Here is a 24,288-nt window from a genome sequence, read left to right on the forward strand (position 1 = left end):
TGGTTCTTAATTTATTTTGAGCGATTCACCATTTGTAATTTTTTTAGAAATATGATTAGCATTTGTATTAAAAGTATATTCACTGAATGCAAAAAAAAAAAAAAAAAAAAACAGAATCAAAATCAAATCGAGACATCTAAATCGATACCCAGCCTTACTTTTAAACATGATTGAACTGTTGAAATAGTGTACAGTTCATTGCTTAAAAAAAGTGCTTTACAATCCTTAAACAATTGTTAAAGAAGACTCAACACTAAGGAAAAACTTGAAAATGTGTCAAATGACCCCTTTAAACCGCATTTAATTATTTTTTTAATTCCAATATATTTTGGAAAGCACAAGTAAAATGTATGCAAACAAAATTCAAATTTAAAGAATTGAATTAATAAATCAACAATTGAACTATGAAAAATAGATGTGTAAAATAAAAATAAATACAAATATTTAAAAAGAAATGTATAAATAAAATGTAAATGAAGTAGTTAATAAATGTTAATATCTATTTATTTAAAAAATAACAACATATAAATAAAGAGAAGTACAAAAAAAAACAGTATAGAAAGGCTTCATGTCCACCCACACACACAGAAATAACCTTAATCTGACAAAGAATAATCAGTTATTATTATTTCATACCCTCCTTTTGAGTGTTTACACAAAATCATGATACACAAACTCCCTCACCTTAAGTCGACTTGTGCAGTCTTGGAGTTTGGGACGTCCACCTTTGGTCTGTTCATGGCTCCTCCCTTCACAGAGGTTGCATGACCGACACCCTGTCAACACAAATACACACTCACCATGAATTCAGTGACTCTACGCGACCCAAAACAACCACATCACGCTTCAGCACCGCCTTCTGAGCAGGACGCCAATAGTGCACACAGTTCGGCACTGAAATACTATAACGTGTCCTTGCTGTCCTTCCCTGTCCTTCCAGTTATTATCTCTGGAAACCAAATTCAAAACAGATAAAAGGCAAAAGAAAAGAAAAGAAAACAAAGATGAAGAAAAACAAAATGATGCACCATAAAAGGGAAAGTCCACTTTCCTCACTGTGGAGCCGTCGCTAATGATGGTCTAATGCACCCTGGTCTCCACCCAAACATGCACACACACACACACACAAACACATGAGACCCCCACGGGACGCAGAAAACACACAAAAAGTGACCTAGATAATCTGAGTAGAGTGCGATTATCCCCCCGCAAGGCCACATGCTCCTGAGGGCCACAGGTTCAGCAGAACCAGGGGGGCTAATGTTAATGTGCATCACTGAGTGCACACTGTTCACATGAGGACGACAACCCAGAGATACAGAGACTTTAATGGAGAGAGGGTCGGATGACATACGGTAATAGCTCTGAAAAGGGAAAGCTTATTTTATGTATATAACTTAATTCACTACATTGATAATAATAAGAAATGGTTTCTTAAGCAGCAAATTAACATTAGAATGATTTCTGAAGGAATGATGCTGACCATTCTGCTTTTCATCACAGGCATACATTTCTAAATTATTAGTATACAAATTGTAAAAACATTTCACATTGGGTCATTCGTAACTCAGCCAATTAAACTACAATCAATCAATTTGTAATATACAAAAAATATATATATATTGACAAATCTGAAAGGAGATACAAACAATGTGCATGCAACATACACACACACACACATAGATACCATACATAATATTAATTTTTGCTTTGTTTTTTTTTGTTTTTTTTGTAGTAGCCAGTTTCACACATCTAAATGGCTATTAAAGGAGTTCCATAATGAATTACTATGGTTGTACTAAGTACAGTATTTTCCACACAAAAAAATAAAAAAAAAATAATTCATTGCACTATGTCAAAATTGAGTTGTGATACAAATAAGTTGTATAAATCTAATTTTAATATTTCAATTAAATATAAACAACAAATTCTTGAACTAAATGGTATTCATTACATAACTTTTTTTTTTATAGATTTTGATGGAAACTTCATGGGGGGAAAAACTGACTCGGGCGTGATGTGAGGATTTAGTTGATATGTTTATGACATAAATATGCTTGAAGTAAACACAGTAAAACATTCATGGTCAGACGCATCAGCCGTGCGAGCGGAGGCGATATTAAATATGTGTGTCCTTGGCTCTCGGGGTGTGTGGCCTGTTTACATAAGACTTATGAGTGCTGGCTAAACTCTGGGGAATACAGTAATTGAATAAATGTCAAAGCCTAATGAGAGAGTTTGTAAGAAACTGTGTGTGTGTGTGTTTGTGTGTGTGTGTGTGTGCGCGCAGAGAGAGAGAGAGAGAGAGAGAGAGAGAGAGAGTGAGATTTGCATCACAAATGTGTTTCTCTATGACCTTTGAGTCCATCACATCCATCCATCTAACTGTAGATCTGACAGATATTACAACAGCAAAGCCAAATCATCAATCTAGTGAATCTGCTGTACATGATAACTCAGCACAATTTCTAACACAAGACCCAGCAACAAAAACACTAACCCAAATTGTTAAAAAGTAGCATGGTAATTTAATGCCACTGTATTATTTAAACTGCCTTGGTATACCATACTATACACCATTGTATTTGAGCCTTTGAATGCTTGGCTTGATTGCAAATAAATGCACAGACACTATTTAAACTGAACAGAGATGACATCACTGAATTCAATGATGAAATGCCTTTAAATGTCATTTTGCATTATTGACACACTGCTGTCCTAATGAATGTTGTTCAGTTGCTTTGACGCAATGTATTTTGTTTAAAGCGCTTTATAAATAAAGGTGACTTGACTTTAACACAATTTTAGCCATCAGTCAGTGTTTACAGTAAATATAATTTTCATCTACAAGCTGCTTTTTCGCTGCATTGTTTCTGATCTGAGCTAAAAAAAAAAAAATAATGTAAAAAAAAAAGGTCTTGCTGAGTTCACCGTTTTAGTGAATGTTGATGGTTCAGGAGCAAGTTATGAAATCAAACTGACTAGAACATGTTCATGGAACAACATTTCGTAACCGGACCAGACCTGATTTTAAGATTAGATCTGGGGTCTTGTTTTTATGAACCTCATTATTTTAGGAGTAAGGTAGTTCCAGGGCCATCAGATCAGAACGGAATGTCCTACTTGTGTAAGTCTTGTGCATTTTTGGATTCGGAAAACTCCCTGAAGGAACTCTGAAGGAAGCTTCATGTTGATGTTATGGCAGAGAAGGGGAACCCTGAAGCTCTCCCGGTCTCTTATCATGCGTCCCAGGAGCTGAAGCCCACAGCCGGAGGTCACCTCCACTGAAGCACTGCATAACCGGTAAATGATTTGAGGAGTTTCTCTGGGCTCTGTTCACATCTCAGCTGTACGTACAGGAGTGAGGGATGTTTTAGACTGAAGACAAGATATCATCAGATGTGTTGAGGAGGTTGTTTAGACCTTCCAGCACACATTAACATGAACGTGAGATGTGGAATTATGGTCAGCGCTCTAATAAACTATTTTTTGTTTCTTACAATAGTTTACGTTTCCTTGTTTTTTGCTAGCCTTTTTGATAATTCTCCTTCCTTTTTCGTTTATTATTGTTTGTTTCAGTAGTTTTTCCTCATTTTTTTTTCTTTCTTCGTTGGTTCATTTTTCATCATTTTTTGTTAGTCTCAATATAGCTTCTTTCTTTTTTCAAATCTTTCTTCATTTGTTTGTTTTGGTTTGGTATCTGTATCTAGAGCATTCTGGAATCCTTTACAAGCGTCACCTGATTCTTAAGAGTGCTGAAGACGTCCTGCAGGAGGAAGTGGAATCTGCAGCGGTGGCACTGACAGGAGCAGATATGTATTTGGGTGCAGAGAGAATACGCATATATTTATGAATCGTTAGCATCTCAAAAGTGCCGTCGTTGATGCATTAGCGTGCCCTCACCCTGTCATTGAGGAGTGCGCCACAATGATTACTGTCACTCAGAGCCATCTGGGACAGATGCGTGCATGAGCCACAATTTTGCAGACACCCTAAGAATTCCTAACAATTGCCGTATACTTTCTTTTCCCGTTTGATGCTAATATTTTAGAGATATTGGACAGTTTTATGTATGTAGTCCTGATACACTCAGCAGTTTCCAAGAGCCTGAAAGGGGTACAATTTAGGAAATGTCACACTCAGAATTAAAATATACTGCGTTGGCTTTCTGTGTGAGTCTGAAGCACTGAGAGGATGGATGGATGGATGGATGGATGGATGGATGGATGGATGGATGGATGGATGGATGGATGGATGGATGGATGGATGGATGGATGGATGGATGGATGGATGGATGGATGGATGGATGGATGGATGGATGGATGGATGGATGGATGGATGGATGGATGGATGGATGGATGGATGGATGGAATGGATGGATGGAATGGATGGATGGAATGGATGGATGGATGGAATGGATGGATGGTCTTTTAAGCTCACCAAGACTAAATTTATATGATAAAAATGCAATAAACCTTTTGAGAGGTGGTATATATGCTGTTTGTCTGTTTAAATGTGAGAGCAAAACAGAGCTGTTTAACAGATGACCTCAAACACAAAGAATGAAAAAAAAGATGAATGGAGAGAGTAAAAGTTTGTTGATGAAAACAATCATGAAAGCGAGTTAGATAACTACGATGGCAAAGCTAAAATGTCAACCTTAAGCACAGTGACCATGAAAGCTGGCTGTTTAGTGTAAATCGTGCAAACAAGGACAGGTTAACTACAACAAAAGACCAGAAACTTAAAAGCACTGCTTCCTCCGAAAGCACTTTCCCAGACACTCCTATCAAGCATCAGTATACGGTGTGTGTTCACTCACAGTGGCCTGGGGTCTGCTGATGTCCTCAGGGTCCAGTGAAATGATATCCAGGGGTGGGGCGAGGGCGGGGTCACTGCTGCTTCGCACCGATAGAGGAGTGGCTGATGGGGAAAAGTCAAAGGATACAGTTTAATCGAAAACACAATCTTTCTGCATTATAAAACCCAAATAAAACATTACGAATTTGACATTTTACAAAAATCACTATAGCAATTACATCATACATGAAATCATATTGCACTAAAAATTATTTTATCACCATTGAAATACTATATCTCCAGGTTTAGTTAATATTTTGGCTGTATTAATATTTTCCATTTTAAAATCGTGTGTTTTCATCATTTTTATTAGCCTTTTTAAATGTCTTATGCCTTGGCATAAATCATATTTTTAATATATATATTTTTCATATAAATAACAAATATATTAACTTATAATATATAACTTTTTTTCTCCAGTTAACACTTTTAAGTATTTTACTTATTATTAATTAATAATCACTAGTTTATATACCATGGCATTTACAATCAAAGAATGGCATTATGATAGCTTGGTAAATGTCAAAAGTATTTCCATGTCTTTTTTCTTTTTTTTCTCATACTAGTCCATTTGATCTCGGCTCCAATTTTAAGAATTCATTTCAGCATGTAGCAAAATTAATAAAATGTGAATTTTGTAGCACTTATTATCCATGCATTCCTTCATTTGTTAATTTTTAACTGCTTTTAACTAAGAGTGTTTACCTTTTCAGACACACAAAGGATCGTAATAAAAATCACACTGAACTCACCACATGAAAGCTCAACAATACAAAGACATCTGAGTGAGTCAAAGCAGCTGTCCGCACACACACACACACACACACAAAAACACACACACACACACTCTCGTCAGTCCCGCCAAACGTCTCCCATCACACGCATTTGTCTGGTTTCCATAAGAGGGACAAAAGCAAAAGTGCTGGAGCCATCGCTAGACTCAGCAGAAACAGCTACAGGAACAGGATGCTACGACCATCAAAATCAGCTCTGTCTTTTACAGGAACCGTGGAAAAATGCAATGTGGGAGTTTTATATCAGGACCGTACAACAGATTGTCCTTGGCCTTTATACTGAAGAGGATCTCCAAGACCTTCTGAGATAAAGCCGGAGACACTTTGACATCTCAAGGATCGGAAGTACACAACAGTGTGGAGCACTGGCATGAGGGCAAGGGCACTGCTGGTGAAACGGTTAAAATTGCCAAATCACGAGAAACAGAGTTTTCTATCAATAGGAAAAAGATGCTATGCATCATCTACTGTATATATACGAAGATAAGAAATATGGGAAATATATAAGCAGCAATAATGACTAATTCAGTTCCCACACTAATGAGCATATGGCCGTCCTACATTTATATATTAATAACTATGCAGTACTGCAGTAAAACAATTTTTATGTTTTTCTTAAAATCACATTATATGTCATTGACCTATTTGTGTACAAGTGCTCTTAAAAAATGTAATAAGCAAAATATCTGCCAATTTCACAACAGGTCTGTGTACACAACCCCCCCTCCCCCCGCCATTATTTATTAGTTGCAACTTGCATTTAGCCATTTTTAATAAATACTGCTCTGAATTCAATAAATAAACATTCAAAATTAAAAGGATATTGTTTCCATAAATTTAGGGGTGTGACAGTTAGTATATAAAATATTTTTACAAACATTTTTTATCAAAAATTATTTTCATTTTTTAGATAGGATCATAAGATGCGCAATATATCGGGAGACATGGTTTTTACCACTTAATGAAGTTTTGTAAATCGTAAGACATTATATTTACCACTTCATGAAATTTTGCTTTGTAGAAAACTCTTAATTTTATTAAATGTTTCATCAACCAATTGCATGTATTTTAATAAATAAAAAGCAAATATAGCAGACAATGCTAACCGTGACATGGAAGCACCAGCGCGCCGCGTTCACTTGCACTGCACTGTGAACTAGAGCGCATCTCATTGTAAATGAAACTCAGCGTAGGCCTATGACAGACAATGGCTTTTTTTTTTGCGGCTCGCATCAGCAAAGCATTGCATCGTCCATAGACCGCAAAACAATCAGCGGATGGCGGGCGAGTGCGGCTTTGAAATTTGCTCAAAAAACTTTTGTGACAGATCTCCTTAATAAACGGGGGTCTGAAATCTTTACATATGAAGATTTTAGGACAGTGAAAACTGCGTTTTCTTCTTTTAAATCAACAAGGATTCGATAAATGTATCTAAAGTGGCAGTAAAGACATTCATAATATTCAAAAGAAATTTTAAAATAATGTTCAATAAATGCTGTTCTTTTGAACTTCATATTCAACACAAAGTTTGCACAAAGAAAATTGTAAAAAGTGTTTCTTGAGCAGCAGATCAGTATATTAGAATGATTTCTGAAGGATCATGTGACACTGAAGACTGGAGGAATGATGCCGAAAATTCAGCTTTGATCACGGGAATATATTACATTTTAAAATATATTCATATAGTAAACCAGTATTTTAAATTTAAAAAAAAAAAAACAATACTTTTGTTAATAAAAGACTTTCAAAAATATATTTAAAAAAACTTAAAATCACCAACACTTTACTCTACTGGTGAAAGTGACAGAACATAATACTGAGGACTTCTGCCAGCCTCGATTAACAGAAAGAGTCAGTCCGCCTCTGAAAAGACACAGGAAAAAGTGTTTGAAATAAAGTTCCCATTTTCCCTCAAACAGACACTTCCACCATCCTGTCCTTCAGACTGCTAGTAGAAATCATCAAAAAGGCCTTTGGGTGTGATCACACTAGCATAGAAACTGATTCAGTTATTTTAATAAGGTACTGGAACCAAAGGCAAGCTTTAACACGTCTGAGAACTCATCAGGGCCATCGTAAAATGGAACTATTAAACTGTATTTCTCTGTATGTCCAATCATGATGTGCATATGAGACAAATAAGGCTAATGAAAGAGACCTACCCAGAAACCCAGACTCTTTTCAGGCCTACGTTGAGCTACTGAATTTATGTGACAAAGTTTAGATCAATGTTCACTTTTGGAATGGGCACACATCCTGACAGAAGGTTTAGTAACCATTATTACTTGATATTAACATCATTTTCTAAGAGATTTGTTTGTGCCTGTGTGTGTGAGGCACTTTAGAGCAACTCCTAAACCATAACTTTCAAGTCCATTTATTTCTACACCATAAGACCTTCAACATCAGCCGCTAACTACACCCTGAAGACCTCACGAAGGACACTCACAATAAGAAAGCTCTCAGACCTTCTCATGAAGGAGTGTTACATCTGTGCAGTGTCTGGAGTTTCCCTCTTCCCCAACCTCCAGAACCTGGTGGAGCCTGGCACTGAACTCCAGGCTCAAGGTTAATCGTCAAGAGGAATGTTCCTGCAAACTCATTTTAGGCATTCATGGTAAAACCTTAAATTACTGGCTATTCTGATGCAGGAGTGGAGCAGCCCTTCTAGTGGTTTCATCTACCAGAAAATCACGACAGTCAGGGTGTGATGAATGTCTATTCAGCTGAATAAATAACAGAGGCAATCCCACAATATGAGTCATCAGCCTGAAAATATGACAGTATTAATAGACTAAAGGTTTGACATTCACAGACCTGAAGTTACATTCAAATGTTTCTATAAGAACTCTTTGCCTCTCATTACAAAAAAAAGTTAAATTATGCAGTAATGGTTTTATTAAACTTATGTGAAGGTAAATAATTAAAATTTCATCAATTCATCTGTTTTTAAACTGATACTGCTTTTAATAATTAGTTTTCTCTACAAAAGTTTTATATTAAAATATGTTTTACAGTGCTACAGTACTCTTGCTAAATAATATAAATGTTTTTAGAATTTAGAATAGAATTTTGATTTGAAAAAACTTACAATTAAATTTAAAAAAATAAAAATTCAGTAGAATTACACATGGATGATTTTGTGATAAAATAGTTTTATGAGTTAACTAAACTTCAAGAGAGTGTTTTAATGTTATGTTTTTAAAATTAAAACATTAATAGTTAATTCTATTTTTAAATTTGCAATGTCATCAATACAGCTGCTCTACTTCAAACAATGTGCAATTAAAAATTAAAAGTAGAATGATGAGTTAATGTAATACTGTATATACTGTATGTGTGGCTGTGTTTGCTTTACAAAAGAATGTAAAATTAATCAAATAAAAAAAGAATTAAAAACAAAAAACAATAAACATGAAACTTAACTTCCAAAAACAACAACAATGAACAGCATGTTTTACATTCTTAGTAACATCATTGTTTGCCTTCCAAAAGAAAAAAGAAAAGAAAACTTTCAGCAGTTGACACATCTGGCGCCTCTAGCATAGCGGCCAAGATGACGTGCAGAGGATCTATGGGAGACTTCAGAGTCTGGATTTCATCAGCGCAATACATTTACGATGGAAATTCCCCGTCCTGAATGATGTGCTGCATTTGAATACAGATGCTTCTGTCAAATGTGTTTCTTGGCGTAAAAATCAACATAAAGGTCAAGTGAAAAGTCCTGAATTTAACCACATGCCTCCGATAGCTTCCCACTTAACTACAATCCCCAAGCTGTATTAAAACACTAAAGAAAACCACTCTCAAATCTGGGTTTAAACTTCTAGGATGAAGGACAGCATGGCGAATCCTCTTGACCTTTGACCCCTGAGAGGTCGGTCATGTGAAATGGGGTCAAGCGAGCACATTCTTTTAGTCACGCGTCGTCTGTTTGTCACGGCTCTATGCTGCGGTTATTCCCATCTGTGTCGAGTCACTACGACAGAAATTAAGATATTCGGCTGAGAGGGGTTGAATGTTACCAAAGACATATCAAAAGGGGGCAAAAGCGTGCACCAAGAACCAAATTCAAAGAGAAGTTTGAGATCGACAGTCTGTTAACCTGTAATTCTGTCTTATTGGTAATCAATGGCTGACAGGTTTGAGAGGCTGGGAGCTGTGTGTGTGTGTGTGAGAGAGACGAGAGCGGGAAGGTCAGGGATCGATGCCGCTGTAATCATAGCGTCGTCCCGCAGAGACAGTCAGATTCGCTCAGTTTCTGAGGACAGTTACGGCTCGAGCAGGAACAAACTCATGGTCTCCGGTTGATGGAAAGAAAAAAAAAAACCCTTTCCTCAATTATTTCCTTGTGTGCTGACTGAATAAACATGAACAGCAGGTCTAATTTGTTTAAAGCACACTGCACTAATGTGCCGCTTGTGTGTTACCCATGACAACCAATCACATATCTTTCAAACAAGATCTCAAAAGAGAAACGAGCTTATATGTTTTTATATGGTTAAGTGCATCTCTTCAGACCTAAATCAAGCTAATTATAATTACTATAACCCTGTCCAGAAAACTATAGAAATTTAGAATAAAGCATAAAATAAAAATGATGGAGAGTATTTTTACTTTATATTTATAGAGTATATTCTATATTATGGATTATTGGAGTATAACAGATCCAAGATTTTACTGTAGCAGAAGAATTATTTGGAATGGTTTTAAAACATGCATGAAACAACAATCTAATCGACCAAAACCTAACTTATAAGATAAACAGGTCCAAGATTTCACTATTTGGTCGAAGAATTATCTAAATATTTTTGCTAAATAACAGAAATTTTCGCTTTTAACTAAATAACTTAAAATGAAATGTAGAATTACTCATTAATATTTTGGTAATAAAACTGAAATAATTTTATGACAATTTGAAAATAAAATATTTAACATGTAAATATTTACTTACAATTTTAAATAAAATAAAAAACTTTCACGATTTGTATGGTCACGTCACACTTTTGGAGAGAAATCGGTCTTGATTCATCATTTCCTTTCGTGTTTCCTATCTGAAAATATCTGATTTTGAACATATAAATACGACTTTAATATGGTTATGAGTCAACAATTCACCAAAATACAGTTGACATGTACATGTACATGTTTTGTAACATGTGGTATATTTACTTGTGTTTGTTACAGAATAAAAGCCAGTTCAAAGCATCTCTCGTGTCTCTTCTCTCTCATGTCTGTACAGCAGGTGTGAGGGCGGTCCTTAGAGCTCTGACTGACATCTGTCACGCTGCCAATCATCCTCTGTATCATCTCCACCTCTTTAACCTCACATTTAACCAGTGCTTTCATGTATGTCTTTGACCCACAGACTGAGCAATGACCCACTGCCCCTCTCTAGTCATCTTTATTCAGCGGTCACCACCTGTCACTCACTCTTATGCCCCGCCCCCTGGCAGAATAAAAGCCAGAGTGGCTTAGAAGTATTGTTTTGGGGAAATCTCATTGTGCTTTTGTACAGGATGATCTGTTTAACCCTCAGAGACCCACTGTTGGAGAACTGCAAAACAAAGCAACTGAGAAATATCTAAGTCAACGCAGCAGCCACACACAGCACTGCTGACGGTTTTGCATCAAATTGATGTTTTCAAGTAATGTTTTTTCTGAATATTGTGATGTTTTGCTAAAGAACAAACGCAGGTTAACACATTTAATTCTTCACTTTGCTATAAGGAAAATAAACTGTAAAAAATCCAATAAATCAACACACACTGACAGCACTTAACCTTTTTTGCCTTTTCAGAACTATATAAATAGAATAATTACTATAAATAATATGTATTATTATTTATTCATATTAATATTTAATTCAATATTATTCTTATTTATTTTTACTATTAAATGTTATACAAAACAAATTTATATTTTTTGTATTAAAATTAATGATTGAAAAATAATTATACAGGTACATATAAATTATATAAATACATTTAAATGCATCAAAATAAAAATATGAAGTTGGGTGAAACAAAGTTAAAAGCAAAATTCAAGGGTCAAATTTGACAAAAAAACAACAACAACAACCCGCAAACGATAAAAGTAAATACATATTAAATTAATCTACAAAATATAAAATACCAAATTAAGAAGAAATAAATCAAATAAAATGCTATAAACATATACAAATTTTGACACATTTAAAAATAAATAAATTCAACAAGATGTTTGCTCATTTATAGCAAACTTCTTTGGACAAATCTGTCCTGAAACTATAACAACGTGTGTGTTACACCTCCACATCTACTAACCAGACTAGCAGTTACACCGTTCAGAAGTCAAGTGAGGGCCGGCCAAGCATGAACTCATTCAAATGCTGCCATTATTCCTGTTTGCACCCCAGACACACACACACACACACACACACACACTAATGAAGTTAACCCCGATCCCGTGAAGGCCTTTAGTACCACTGATTCAATAAGACTCCTTTTTGACTTCCCTATCACCTCGGCTGCATTTCAACAACAAATCCCAAATGCTGACTTACACACACACACACACACACACACACACAGGCGCTACGGCACGGCCACTAAACTACATTGGGCACGGTTCCTTTGTCCCAGGCATCATTTAATTGACAAATGAGCGAGTCGAGCATTGTGTGTGCAGCTGACAGTGGACTTTTTGTAATGTAATGACATGGCAGTGTTTGAGGTGTACACAGGGACATCTGCCTCCAGTCTGGCTTCAGAGAGGAGCATTATGGGAAGGTTAGCCAGGGCAAGGCTGAGTGAGCAGTCACAATGATAGATTCAGAAATGTAACATTTGCATTCATTTGAATTGATACAGCTGTGACAGTCAACCATCAAGCGAGCGTTAGCCACTTTAATAGTCACAAATCTGCTGCTATGTAGTTGCTAGGGCATTATGGGTGGTCGCTAAGGAGCCTTAAAGGGACAGAGATCCAAAACCTGAAAATTCTGTCTTTAATTTTACTCACCCTTATGTAGTTTCCAAACGTTATACAAAACAGTGAGTTAGCACTAAACCACACACACACACACACACACACAACATCGGCTCAATTATGCGCTGCCACTAATGCAACCACACATGTACACAAGTTCACACATAACTATGATTACAATCCACGTTTACTATCTACAACTGTGTACCACACACTCGAACACCGATGTGCACATACAGATGTTTTCTTCATTCAGTCGGTCTGTGGTTGCTGGAAATTAAAGACACTTGTGCATGTTGGAAACAAAGTGTTGTTTAACCCTTTCTACCCTTTTTATCTCTCCTTGGCCTAAAATAAATAAATAAATGAATAAAAAAAAATAAAAAGATAAAATAAATGCTGAATTCAATTAATATGAATTCAATATATACAACAGTAATACAATAATTACATTAAAATATATATATATTTTCATTGTAATTTATAATAAAAAAAAAATTATATATATATATATATATATATATATATATATATATATATATATATATATATATATATATATATATATATATATATATATATATATAATATTATAATTTTTTTTATAATAATTTAGAATTTATACCAACAACAATTTCACTCTGGTCAAAATCTAATTCATAACATATACAAGACTTTACTATTTGAATAAAATAATATAAAATAAATTAAATTAAAAATACAGAATAAAATAAAAATGAAATAAAAACTTAATTACTGAATAAAAATACAATACAGCAATAATACAATAAAAATAAAAATTGTTTCTATAATAATTTATAAAAAAATTTACCATTTTTACCTTGGCCATTTAAAAAAAAAAAAAAAAAAAGATTAAATAAATAAATATTAATTAAATCAATTAATTGATTAATTCTATTGCAGATCATACTAAACACATCATTCATGTGTTTCTTTTTGATTGATGTGGACATGTGAACTTCAGCACTGATATACGTACTTGATTTGAGGGCAGAGGGGGTGACCTCGATCTCACTGCCCAGGTAGGGCTGCAGGACACTGAGCTCAGGTTCAGAGGGGTCAGGGCTGGAGCGACTGGATGCCATACTGCCCCCGGGACTCACCATCGCCCTCTGCTGGAGCTCCATCTTCTCATACACAGCCTTCAACTGAGGACAGATAATCAGCAGTCAGATTAGAGAACGGGGAAAAACATCACTAACAAACAAAACTAAACACAGCTACAATGTCAAAAACAATGTTTATACACAAAACATTTATTTTACAAGGACATAACAAGAGACACAATGCTGAAAATAAACATTACTGCAGGTACCAGCATAAGCACACTGATCAAAGGGTTTGTCCTTATTTATTTCATAAAAAATCCACAACATAAATCATTGTTCAGGAGGAATAACGGCATGAAAAAGTTAACCATGAATATGACATCATTCCTAAAGATCATAAAGTTCAAAAGTGTATGCAAAAGAAAGGTACAAGGATTTATTAGTTGGAAGGCAAAATGGATAATCAGTGCCACTGTACTATAATACAATATTGATAATTCATTCTTGCTCAGAGCAAAGCCCTGAATAACACAGGCAAATATTAATAATAGATGCTTCAAAAATTACTATGAATGTAAGAATGGAAGAATAGTTGCCGTTTCATTTGGATGTACAGTATGAGAAAGTTTGAATGAGTTTGAGTATGTGTATATGTATCATATATATATATATATTTATATTTATATATATATATATATATATATATATATATATATATATATATATATATATATATGTGTGTGTATTTGCCAACATGTGAACAGTGTATCCCACAATGCAATGCACTCAACTTGACCTTTCCAGTGTGACGAATGAGCCAGCAGTAGCACCAGCTGTATTTTTTTTTTTTTTTTTTTTTTTAAACATCCATCTTGGTTCATTGTGATTGGACAAAATGTATAACGTTTTTTTTTTTTATTATTATTATTGATTTAAATTTGGAAGATTTAAATTTGCATTGTTTTGTTTTTTATTTTCATATTTATTACAATTTGTATGTGTAATCTTTATATTTTCAACTTTCATTTTTTATTTCATATATAACGAATAAAATACTGGAATTTTTACATTTTTTCCCTTTTTTTGTTGTTTTATATAATTATTTTATAGAATGTTTATATATCATTTTATAGAATATATATATTTTAAAGAAAATGCAGTATTTTATTCTTTATATGAAATAAAAAATGAGTTGAAAAGATTACAAATAAAAATTGTAATGAATATGAAACAAACAAAAAAAACATACAAATTTTTTAAATCTTTCAAATTTAAATCCATAAAATAAAATAAAAAAGATATACATTTTGTCTTGATGTTGGCAGTCCAATTACAATGAATCAAGATGATGTTAAAAAAATAATAATAATAATAATACAGCTGGTGCTACTGCTGGCTCATTAGTCACACTGGAAAGGTCAAGCTGAGTGCATTGCATTGTGGGAGACACTGTTCACATGTTGGCAAACACAGGTAATCCTGTTTTCATGCAAACAAAAACTTATCCAACAGCACACGCAGTATGCATACCACAAATATACTCCAAGGAGAATGGTAGCATGCAATACTGAAAAACAGTATAACAGTATCTTGTAGAGAGATGCTATTACTCCACCAGGTGCCTCAAATGGGGCAAAACGTATTAAGAAATTACTAACGAGTTAATATTCACAGCCATCAGACAATAATTAGACACATTACACCACAACCGTAAGTTAATTGTCAATAGAACAGACTCTAATGTAACGGCTGAGAGCCTGTGTGTGAAACGCATCGGTCGAGTAGCTTACAGCACTTTTCCCAAACCAGTTACGATCATATGAACACGACAGGCAGTATGATAAACAAATATAAATGAAATTAAAAAATGAAACCCAAGTTGACAGGCGTCTGTGTTTGTGGGCACATGCGTTAAGCATCAATGGTCAAATTAGATGTGACAAGGGTATCAGAAGCTGTCAAACATAATGTCACGGTAGCGTTATGAGCCGAGGGGACGTCGACGGTAATGAGAGAGAATTCGTTTGAGCGTGCTGTGGTCTCTGACCGTCTCCGATTGGCACATTGACAAGCGGCCATAAAGCAGGGCCGGCTGATGAATTAATTCACCAGCCACTAATGAATTAGCACTTCCCTTCTTCACGCGGCTCGCCTTTTCAGTCACGTCAAAGGCCTGGCAGAGGAAACAACGGCTTAATGAAAGACACAAAACGCCAGGGAACATCAGCCGCGAGGGCAGGTAAAGCACAGGCAAGAGTGAGACTGAAACTCGATATGAAGTCATATGCATCCGTGACTGTTTTTCAGGAAAACAATAACCGGTGACACGCGACAGGAATACGCATCATCAATCACGGCGAAATATTGCGCCGCGCACCCCAGCCCGGTCTGTGTGACTCGATGGGCTGACATTTCTCGCACTGAAAAATAAACCGAAACAGTCCAGATCAGAGAGAGGGGGAAAGTAATCTCGGGGAATCACTTCTCCACGGGTTTGATAGATGGCCGTCTTTCTGCGCGTCTCTCTCTCTGGTTCTTGCTCTAAGTGTTTATACCAGATCAAACTCCATTTCTGGGCCTGAAGCGTGCGGGCTGGGATATTCATCACCGTTGTTGTGTATATACACGCTGCACATTATTCCTGAAGGATTGTAGAGGTGTGTGACTCACAGAAAAGAGCGTGTGTCAATTTCGGCCAATCACGGAGCTGCAAAAAAAAAAAAAAAAAAACTCCTTCCCTCATAATAGCAGCCAGACCGGATGTGTCTCGCGAGGGTCGTAACATGGACACACTCTCGGCTTTTCAATTCTACCGAGAAGCATTCGTCAGCAACACGACTTCTGAGAGGATTCGTGAATGTTTATGAATGTATTAAGGGAATATAGACTATTAGAGCTCAGCCAAGTTGGTGGCATTTCTCTATTTGAGTTACATCTGAGGAAAGAGTTATTGGAGGGGTCCAAAACTGTAAAAATGCTGTTTGATTTTTCAATTTATGATTTTTTCTACCGACAAATTAACATATAGAAATGCACATTCTCGATATTGTTTTTTGAACACTTCAACACAAGCCTTGGGTTTTAAAGATGGTAGTATACAATCATTAAATATTTCCTTTGTTGCCTCTAAAGCTCACTTAAATTGATTCTAGATGTGATGTTATGGTGCCTTGGAGGCTGGTTTGAAACCGGTTTCCTCACAAAAAATACAAAACATTGTCGGTTTGGTCTCTGACTGTTAAGTCATCGTTAAGTCAACAACTTGTTTCCACCTTTTGTGTCATATTGTGGAACTACTATAACAAATTATGACATATGTCATAAATGTAACATATAAAGTACATTATGTGGCATATAAAGACATTTGAGATGAAGACAATATTGTGACTATACAGAAATTTTGTAGCATACAAAGTCAAAATGAGATATAAAGTCAAAATAAAGATATAAAGACACATTGTGACAAAGACATACTGTAATATATCTAGGAAACAGTCAATTGTGTGGCATATAGTCAAAACTGAGATAAATAGTCACACTTTAGCATATAAAGTCAAAATTGTGAGACTGTCACATTGTTGCATATAAATTAAAATTTGAGATATAAAGTCACTATTGATCAATACACAATTGTGAGATCTAAATTCAAAATTAAGATATAAAGTCAGTATTAATGGTCATAATTGTAGACCCAATTGTAAGACGGTCACATTGTGGTATATAAATGTCAAAATCGCTGCAAATAAAATTTTAATATAAAGTCAAAAATAGATATAAAAAGGCACACTTTATATCTATTTATAGTAAAAAAAAAAAAGAAAATAAAATAAAGAGAGAGATATAAAAAGCAAAACAGGCCACACAGAGAAGAACCAATTGCCAATCCAATTATTGCAAGTTCTTAACTTCTCTGCTGGCACAAACTTTCTTCTCATTCATGACAAAATCCTGTGAAGTGAATTGATTTGCATTCAAGTTAGCAGGCATCTCGCCCTCTCTTCTCTCAGCTCAAACGCAGATATTGGCCCGAGGAAACATGATGTCAAACAATGCTGACTAATGTCACTTCCTCTTGTAATCCATTACCTGCTCCACCTGCATGCTAATGAGAGATGGAGCCTGTTGCCATGCCAACCCCACCTGCCAATCAACCCCTAGGTCACGACAGGATTTTGCTGTTTCTAGAGAACGAGCCGTTCGTTTGTCAAAATATTCATGTTTGAATGTTATCGTGAATCACAGGACCATCTATAAAAAGCTAATGTAAGATGTTTAAAAAATATATATAGGTAGGTCACTAGGTTTTAGAAAAGAAAGTTCATTATCATTTCAAGTTGCATTGGATTTGTTTGTGCATTCAGTTTTTATGGTTTAATGGTTCGTTTTTAATAAAACAAAACCTAACTTAAACCAGTTTTGTCTGATTTTCACCAAAAATTGGCTCAGATCATGTTTATGGGTTTAAGATTTTCAATAGACCAAATCATTCTCGTAAATTGTGTTAATGAATTTGATTAAATTCATGCAAAAATGGACAATGAGTGAAGCACCACTTATTGGTCAAAAGATATTGAAAATTGACAGTTTTTGTTTTAAATTTTAGTTTATAATTTCTGAACAGTCTCTCTAGCGCCACTAACAGGCCAAATTTGCATTAAGGTCCCTGCTGTTAACTTGAACCATAATATCTAAGAGCAAAATATATTTGTATATCTATGGGTCAAGACTTTGCAATTCTGCCTTTTATGAAAAAACCCAACTTTTTAAAAAATGTGTGACAGGCGGTCTATATAATTTTCATGAAAATTGGCTCACCTTCAGATCACTCTAGCAAAAAGTAATTGAAAACTTTTTGGTATACCAAATTTTTCCTCCATTTTCTTTAAGCATATAAAAAAACTTGACGAAGTTTATACAAAAATGGACATGAGGCTATACCTCCGCAAAACTTAAATGCATTCAAACTTGGCTTGTATTATAACAAGCATGACCCGAACCCACATGAGTAGTTTTGATGCAGCACCTACTGTTCAAAAGATATTTAAAAAAATTAACATTTCTGCTTATAACCTCTGACAAGTTTGGCCAAAAATCATAAGATTGGTCTCATTAGATTTGGATTGGCATACTGAATAGAATACCTAATTGGTATATTTCAAGCTTTATGGGTACCTGACAAAGTTTTGTAGTATAATACTGCATCAACAAATGTCTTTAACAGGGGTCTCCATCCCTGCTCCTGGAGCGCTACCATACTGCAGAGTTCAGCTTCAACCCTAATCACATACACCTGGACCAACTAATCACGGTGTTCAGGGCTGCTTAACTACACACAGGTTGAGTTGGAACTTAAGTCTGCAGGAAGGTAGCTCTCCAGAATCAGGTTGAAGACCACCTTAGCTCTTTATTTTACTTCTCTTGTGCTTGGCCTCTTAATTGCTGCAGCTATTTTTATTTTGTTATCTTTACTTTGAGAAGTACATTCTAGTTTACAATGGTAATGCATTTCTGTCATTTAATATTTATAGACAACAATCCATATCACAGTAAGATTCATTGTACAGTCCTACTTTTTATTTATTAATCAAAATTTTACATTGACATTCTACATTTGACATCATTTTATGACTTGATTTTTGCGATTAGAAGATGGAGTCCTACTTTTTCCACAATCTTAATTTTCATTCCCGTTCGTGGTATAGTCTTACATCTTCTCAATCGCTCCCCTCTCTCACTCCAGATGACAAATAAGCCTGACAAAAAGTCTCTCTAAATCTCCCGCCGTGATCGTCCACAGAGGGGCATCGACATCAATCACACCCATGTGACCTGCGCTGAGGCTTTTACAAACATACAAACACAGGTGAAATCCACGGAATGTGATTGTGGCTGATACTGTGCAAACAAGGCTGGAATTACAGGGATTAAAGAGCAGACCAGACTAATCTGAGATCGGCCGCCATGTGTGTGCTGAACATCGGCTCCAGATGTGTGAGATTACCTCTCAAAAAGATGCACCTGGGACACAGCTTTCACCCCCAGAGGGTTTTGGGAAACCGCTAAAACAAACACACCTTAAGAGTTTGCAGCCTAAAACATGGAGTCCCACAATTCTTTCTGATATTGCAAAATATGGTATTAGCAATGTTTTGTGGCAGTCATACACAGTATATATATATATATATATATGCAAATACATGCTTAAAACAATACTAACAAATGATTCCAAACTCATTAAAATAAATTCATAAAAATAACAAATGCATAAACAAGTTAATACATAAAAAAAATATAAAATAATAAATGCATAAATAAATAAATGAATGCACAAATAAATCAACAATACTCTAAAACATAACCAAAGACATCTAAAGGATAATTCAAGTGTATACAGCAGATGTGCAAATAAGCCATATCATATTAGTTGGGAAAAAATGAATTTGATGTCTTATCTTACTACTGTTGTTGCCATTTTCTATAAGCAATAAGACTAATCCGTTTAATGCAAAGCAATGTGATAAAAGATGACAATGTTCAACAAATAAGTGATGTATTTTTATTTTCTCATATTTATGGCACCGCAGCCTTACAATGTATTCTTTGTACATTTCATTATCATTTTTTTTCTTCCATTTTTGAGTTATACTCTCTCTCTCTCTCACACACACACACACACACTTCTATTCTCAGTTGAATTCCTCTTTAACAAAGTGTTGGAGACACAGAGACAGGCTGTGAACACTCAGGAAATGAAGCACCTCGTTCACAGCCTTTGAAGAGAACATGACGCCTGACCTCTGCTAATCAAACACACCTAGAGCCTTGCATCGGTCTGTGTGTGTGTGTGTGTGTGTGTGTGTGTGTGTGTGTGTGTGTGAGAGACACTTCATTTTACCACATGCACTGGGGCCTAATCCTGAAAACCTGCAGTAATAGTGGTAAGTGTCAGATAACGAGAGAACAGGACTTGAGTGGCCACCAGAGACAAAGTACCCTGCACAATGATGGGATCAGATGGCAAAACAAAAGATTGATCAATTTCATTTCACTTTTCATTTCATTTTCACAGATCTTTTTTTTTTTTTTTTTTTTTTATTGTATTTTGTGTATCTGGAGTTGTATCTGGGAAAAGCTAAATCATTTTTCTATATGGTCTATATAGTAATAGCACAGGAGTATCCAGTATCCACTCTTTTATTATGGAAATATTTGTAGTTTCACTTTGGTGAATATAAGTGAATGTTACTACACTAAAAACAATGGCATCATCCTTATGGGAATTTTCTTCTTGGATTTCAACATTAAACAAAACTAAAACTTCCCACTTAGGGAATTAGAAAATACATTGTTGATAATTTGTTATACACTTTAAAAGTAATATAAAAGAATGTTAATTATACCATAATGATTTTGAATAGGCAGATAAAATGATCTAAATGTAAAAATATATATTTAACTCATCCAAATGTGTTGTTAAACTATTGAAATACTTACAATTTCAATTTCAGAGATAACCTCAAGGGATTATTTTACACATAAAAGGCTTTGACTGACCAAAAAAAAAAAAAAAAAACACCTTTGGGAAGCTGTGCTGTAAAGGACATAAACTGTAAATGAGAAGGCCAGATTCCAAAGAAGAATGAAGCAAAGAACGAAGCAGAAAAAGTGAGAATGTGAGAGCGAGAGCAGGTCAGAGAGGAAGCGGTTCGAGTGCTCTGCTCCACAGGTATCTGCCGCCCCCCTCTTCTCCTTAATCACTCCTTCCATTTGAGCGTCAGCCCCTCTGGAGCATCTGAGGGGGGTAAATGTGCCAGCGAAGGGGTCTTACGAGAGGGTGAAAGAGAGCAGCTGGCATTAGCTTAGATCTAGAGAGAGCTAATTATTAGACCGTTGGAAGAGGAAAAAACATGACGGATGTGTTCACGTGAGCATCTTGATGAATAAGTGGGCTTTTTTTAACGTGAGCTACTTTGTGGGAAACACAATGTGCCAAAATCCCCCCGGGGCTGTAATGTGTGTGTGTGTGTGTGTGTGTGTGTAAGATTAATGACAAATTTACCCTTTCTCTTTATGAGTGCTTATAAATAATAATAAGACCTGTCACGTCGCAGGGTGCGCTGTGCAAGCGCAGCTGCCTTTTACTGGAACCTGCAGTAAATCAAAGCATCTGTGTGTGTGTGTGTGTTCTCCATTTGGATCTGTGCTTCAGGGGGTTTATGAGGAATCGTGGCTGAGGCACACGTTTGGAAACATGTTGCATGTGTACGAACTTCTTTTCGGCACTGAGATTCACTGTGATGTTTCGTTCACACTTTCTTAGCAGCAGGAAACACTGCTAGGTCATGACAAATAATGTATTCATTATTTAAGCGCTCTAAAAATGTACACAAGTACAAAAGCTGTTACTCTGGTGGTACTTTGTTCCTTATTTACCCATAAAGGGAGCATACAAGTACCTTCAAGGTATATATTAGAACCAAAAATGTACAAATTAGAACCTAAAAAAACACATGTATATATACATACATACATACATACATATATATATATATACATATATATATACATATATATATTTGTGTATATATATATATATATATACATATATATATACACATATATATATTTGTGTATATATATATATATATATATATATATATGAAGTGAAGTGAAGTGACATTCAGCCAAGTATGGTGACCCATACTCAGAATTTGTGCTCTGCATTTAACCCATCCGAAATGCACACACACAGAGCAGTGAACACACACACACACACACTGTGAGCACACACCCGGAGCAGTGGGCAGCCATTTATGCTGCGGCGCCCGGGGAGCAGTTGGGGGTTCGATGCCTTGCTCAAGGGCACCTAAGTCGTGGTATTGAAGGTGGAGAGAGAACTGTACATACACTCCCCCCACCCACAATTCCGTCCAGCCCGAGACTAGAACCCACAACCCTTCGATTGGGAGTCCAACCCTCTAACCATTATGCCACGACTTCCTATATATATTTATTTATTTATTTTCTAAAAAATAAAAAATACATCCCCCAGTAATTAAAATAAATACATTATAAATATGTAAAAACTATAATAAAATGAATAAATTAATGAAATACAAATAATTTATAAAGTACACAGAAATGCATTAATTAAAATATATATAAAATGCATAAAATCATGAATTAACATTCTTAAATAAATCTAATAAATACATTTATAAATCTATACATCTATGTATACATTCAATCAATTGACAGTTAGACCAATGGAGCAATTTCTATAATTATTTATATAACGATGACTATGACTTGTATATGACGTGTATATATATATATATATATATATATATATATATATATATTTTTTTTTTTTTTTTTTTTTTTTTTTTTTTTTTTAAATACATGAAACATCCACACACATCCACTAAAAAAACGAGCACCCCATCATTGACCCAGGTGCAGAGAAGGAGACCAAATCAAACAGCAGAATGACATTCACTGCAGAAGGTTTGAGAAGAAGAAGAAAAAAAACACCTTTCAGTTCAGAGTCGGCAGAACATGTAGTTTCTAGGGAGTTACCATGGAGACCAAAATACATTTGCACCTTGACACTGACAGGCAGTTGTTTTGGAAACAGCGCTGACTCTCTAAAAAGCCGAGATGTTCATTTTCTGACTTTAAGAGCCTTGCTATGGTCGTAATCGCACACATACACACACACACACACACACACAGCTTGAGACAAATTGACTACATGGCATCTGACATCCCAGTAGCTGGAAGCAAGCTGTCCATCTCACTTAGATGTTTGGCCTCTCTGTTCCTAAATCCTGACCTGCAGAAAAAGGGAGGATGCAGTGAAAACCAGAAGCACACGGACCCCGCTAATCAGGCATCTCGCAAGGTCTAACGAGCCGGAAACATCCACTGAGGGTTAAATCAGACCTGATCACTCGTCATCCAACACCCCTTCTCTCTCAGACAATTCCACACACACTAATTACCCAGAGTTTCCCAAAAGACTTAGTTTAACTACAGAAATTGTCAGAAAATCTTAAAGAAACAGACAAGATTCCATCATTCATTGTAGCATTACAGAAAACAAAAACTAGTTTTCAACAGGACAAGTTCTCCTCCCTATATGAGGAACTGGCAAAAAAAATTTGGTTCTTACATGATTCCACTGGAATTTTGGGAATGGCTCCAACCCACTATGACTTCCAATAAAATATACATAAATAGTCCATGGTTCTATAATTCAGAATTTAAAAAAACAAAAAAACAAAAAACAAAGGATGAGATCCTTAAGGATATTACTGGCAATTCTCTTCTTCTGACATTACCCAAAACAAAAACTAGATTTTAGAAAATACAGTTCTCAACAGGTCTGGTGTGATTCCCAAACCAATATGATTAAATGCCTTTGTATGACCTAAGCAATTTAAAGAAAATCTTTGAGAATTTTTCCCCATTGGATTATTCCTTAAACGTCCATCAGGAAGTTGATATTCCAATACAACAGCCAACAGGACTATGAGAATCAAAAACCCTGTAAGAATCACAGGTTATCCACTGGGATCATATTTGACTCTTAA

General features: G+C 35.4%; 1 protein-coding gene across 2 annotated transcripts in view; it reads right to left on the bottom strand.

Annotated features, from left to right (window-relative positions):
* pard3ba (par-3 family cell polarity regulator beta a) overlaps positions 1 to 24,288 on the bottom strand; it is a 143,978-nt gene that overhangs the window by 93,670 nt on the left and 26,020 nt on the right. For both annotated transcript variants that reach the window (XM_052545471.1, XM_052545470.1), the window contains exons 3-5: positions 13,624 to 13,792; positions 4,823 to 4,923; positions 685 to 776 (exon numbers count right to left, since the gene is read on the bottom strand). In XM_052545471.1, the coding sequence (XP_052401431.1) occupies positions 685 to 776; positions 4,823 to 4,923; positions 13,624 to 13,792 (362 nt within the window). The remainder of the gene's footprint in view (positions 1 to 684; positions 777 to 4,822; positions 4,924 to 13,623; positions 13,793 to 24,288) is intronic.

This window comes from Carassius gibelio, chromosome B1 (genome assembly GCF_023724105.1).
Source record: "Carassius gibelio isolate Cgi1373 ecotype wild population from Czech Republic chromosome B1, carGib1.2-hapl.c, whole genome shotgun sequence".
Classification (NCBI taxonomy): Eukaryota; Metazoa; Chordata; class Actinopteri; order Cypriniformes; family Cyprinidae; genus Carassius; species Carassius gibelio.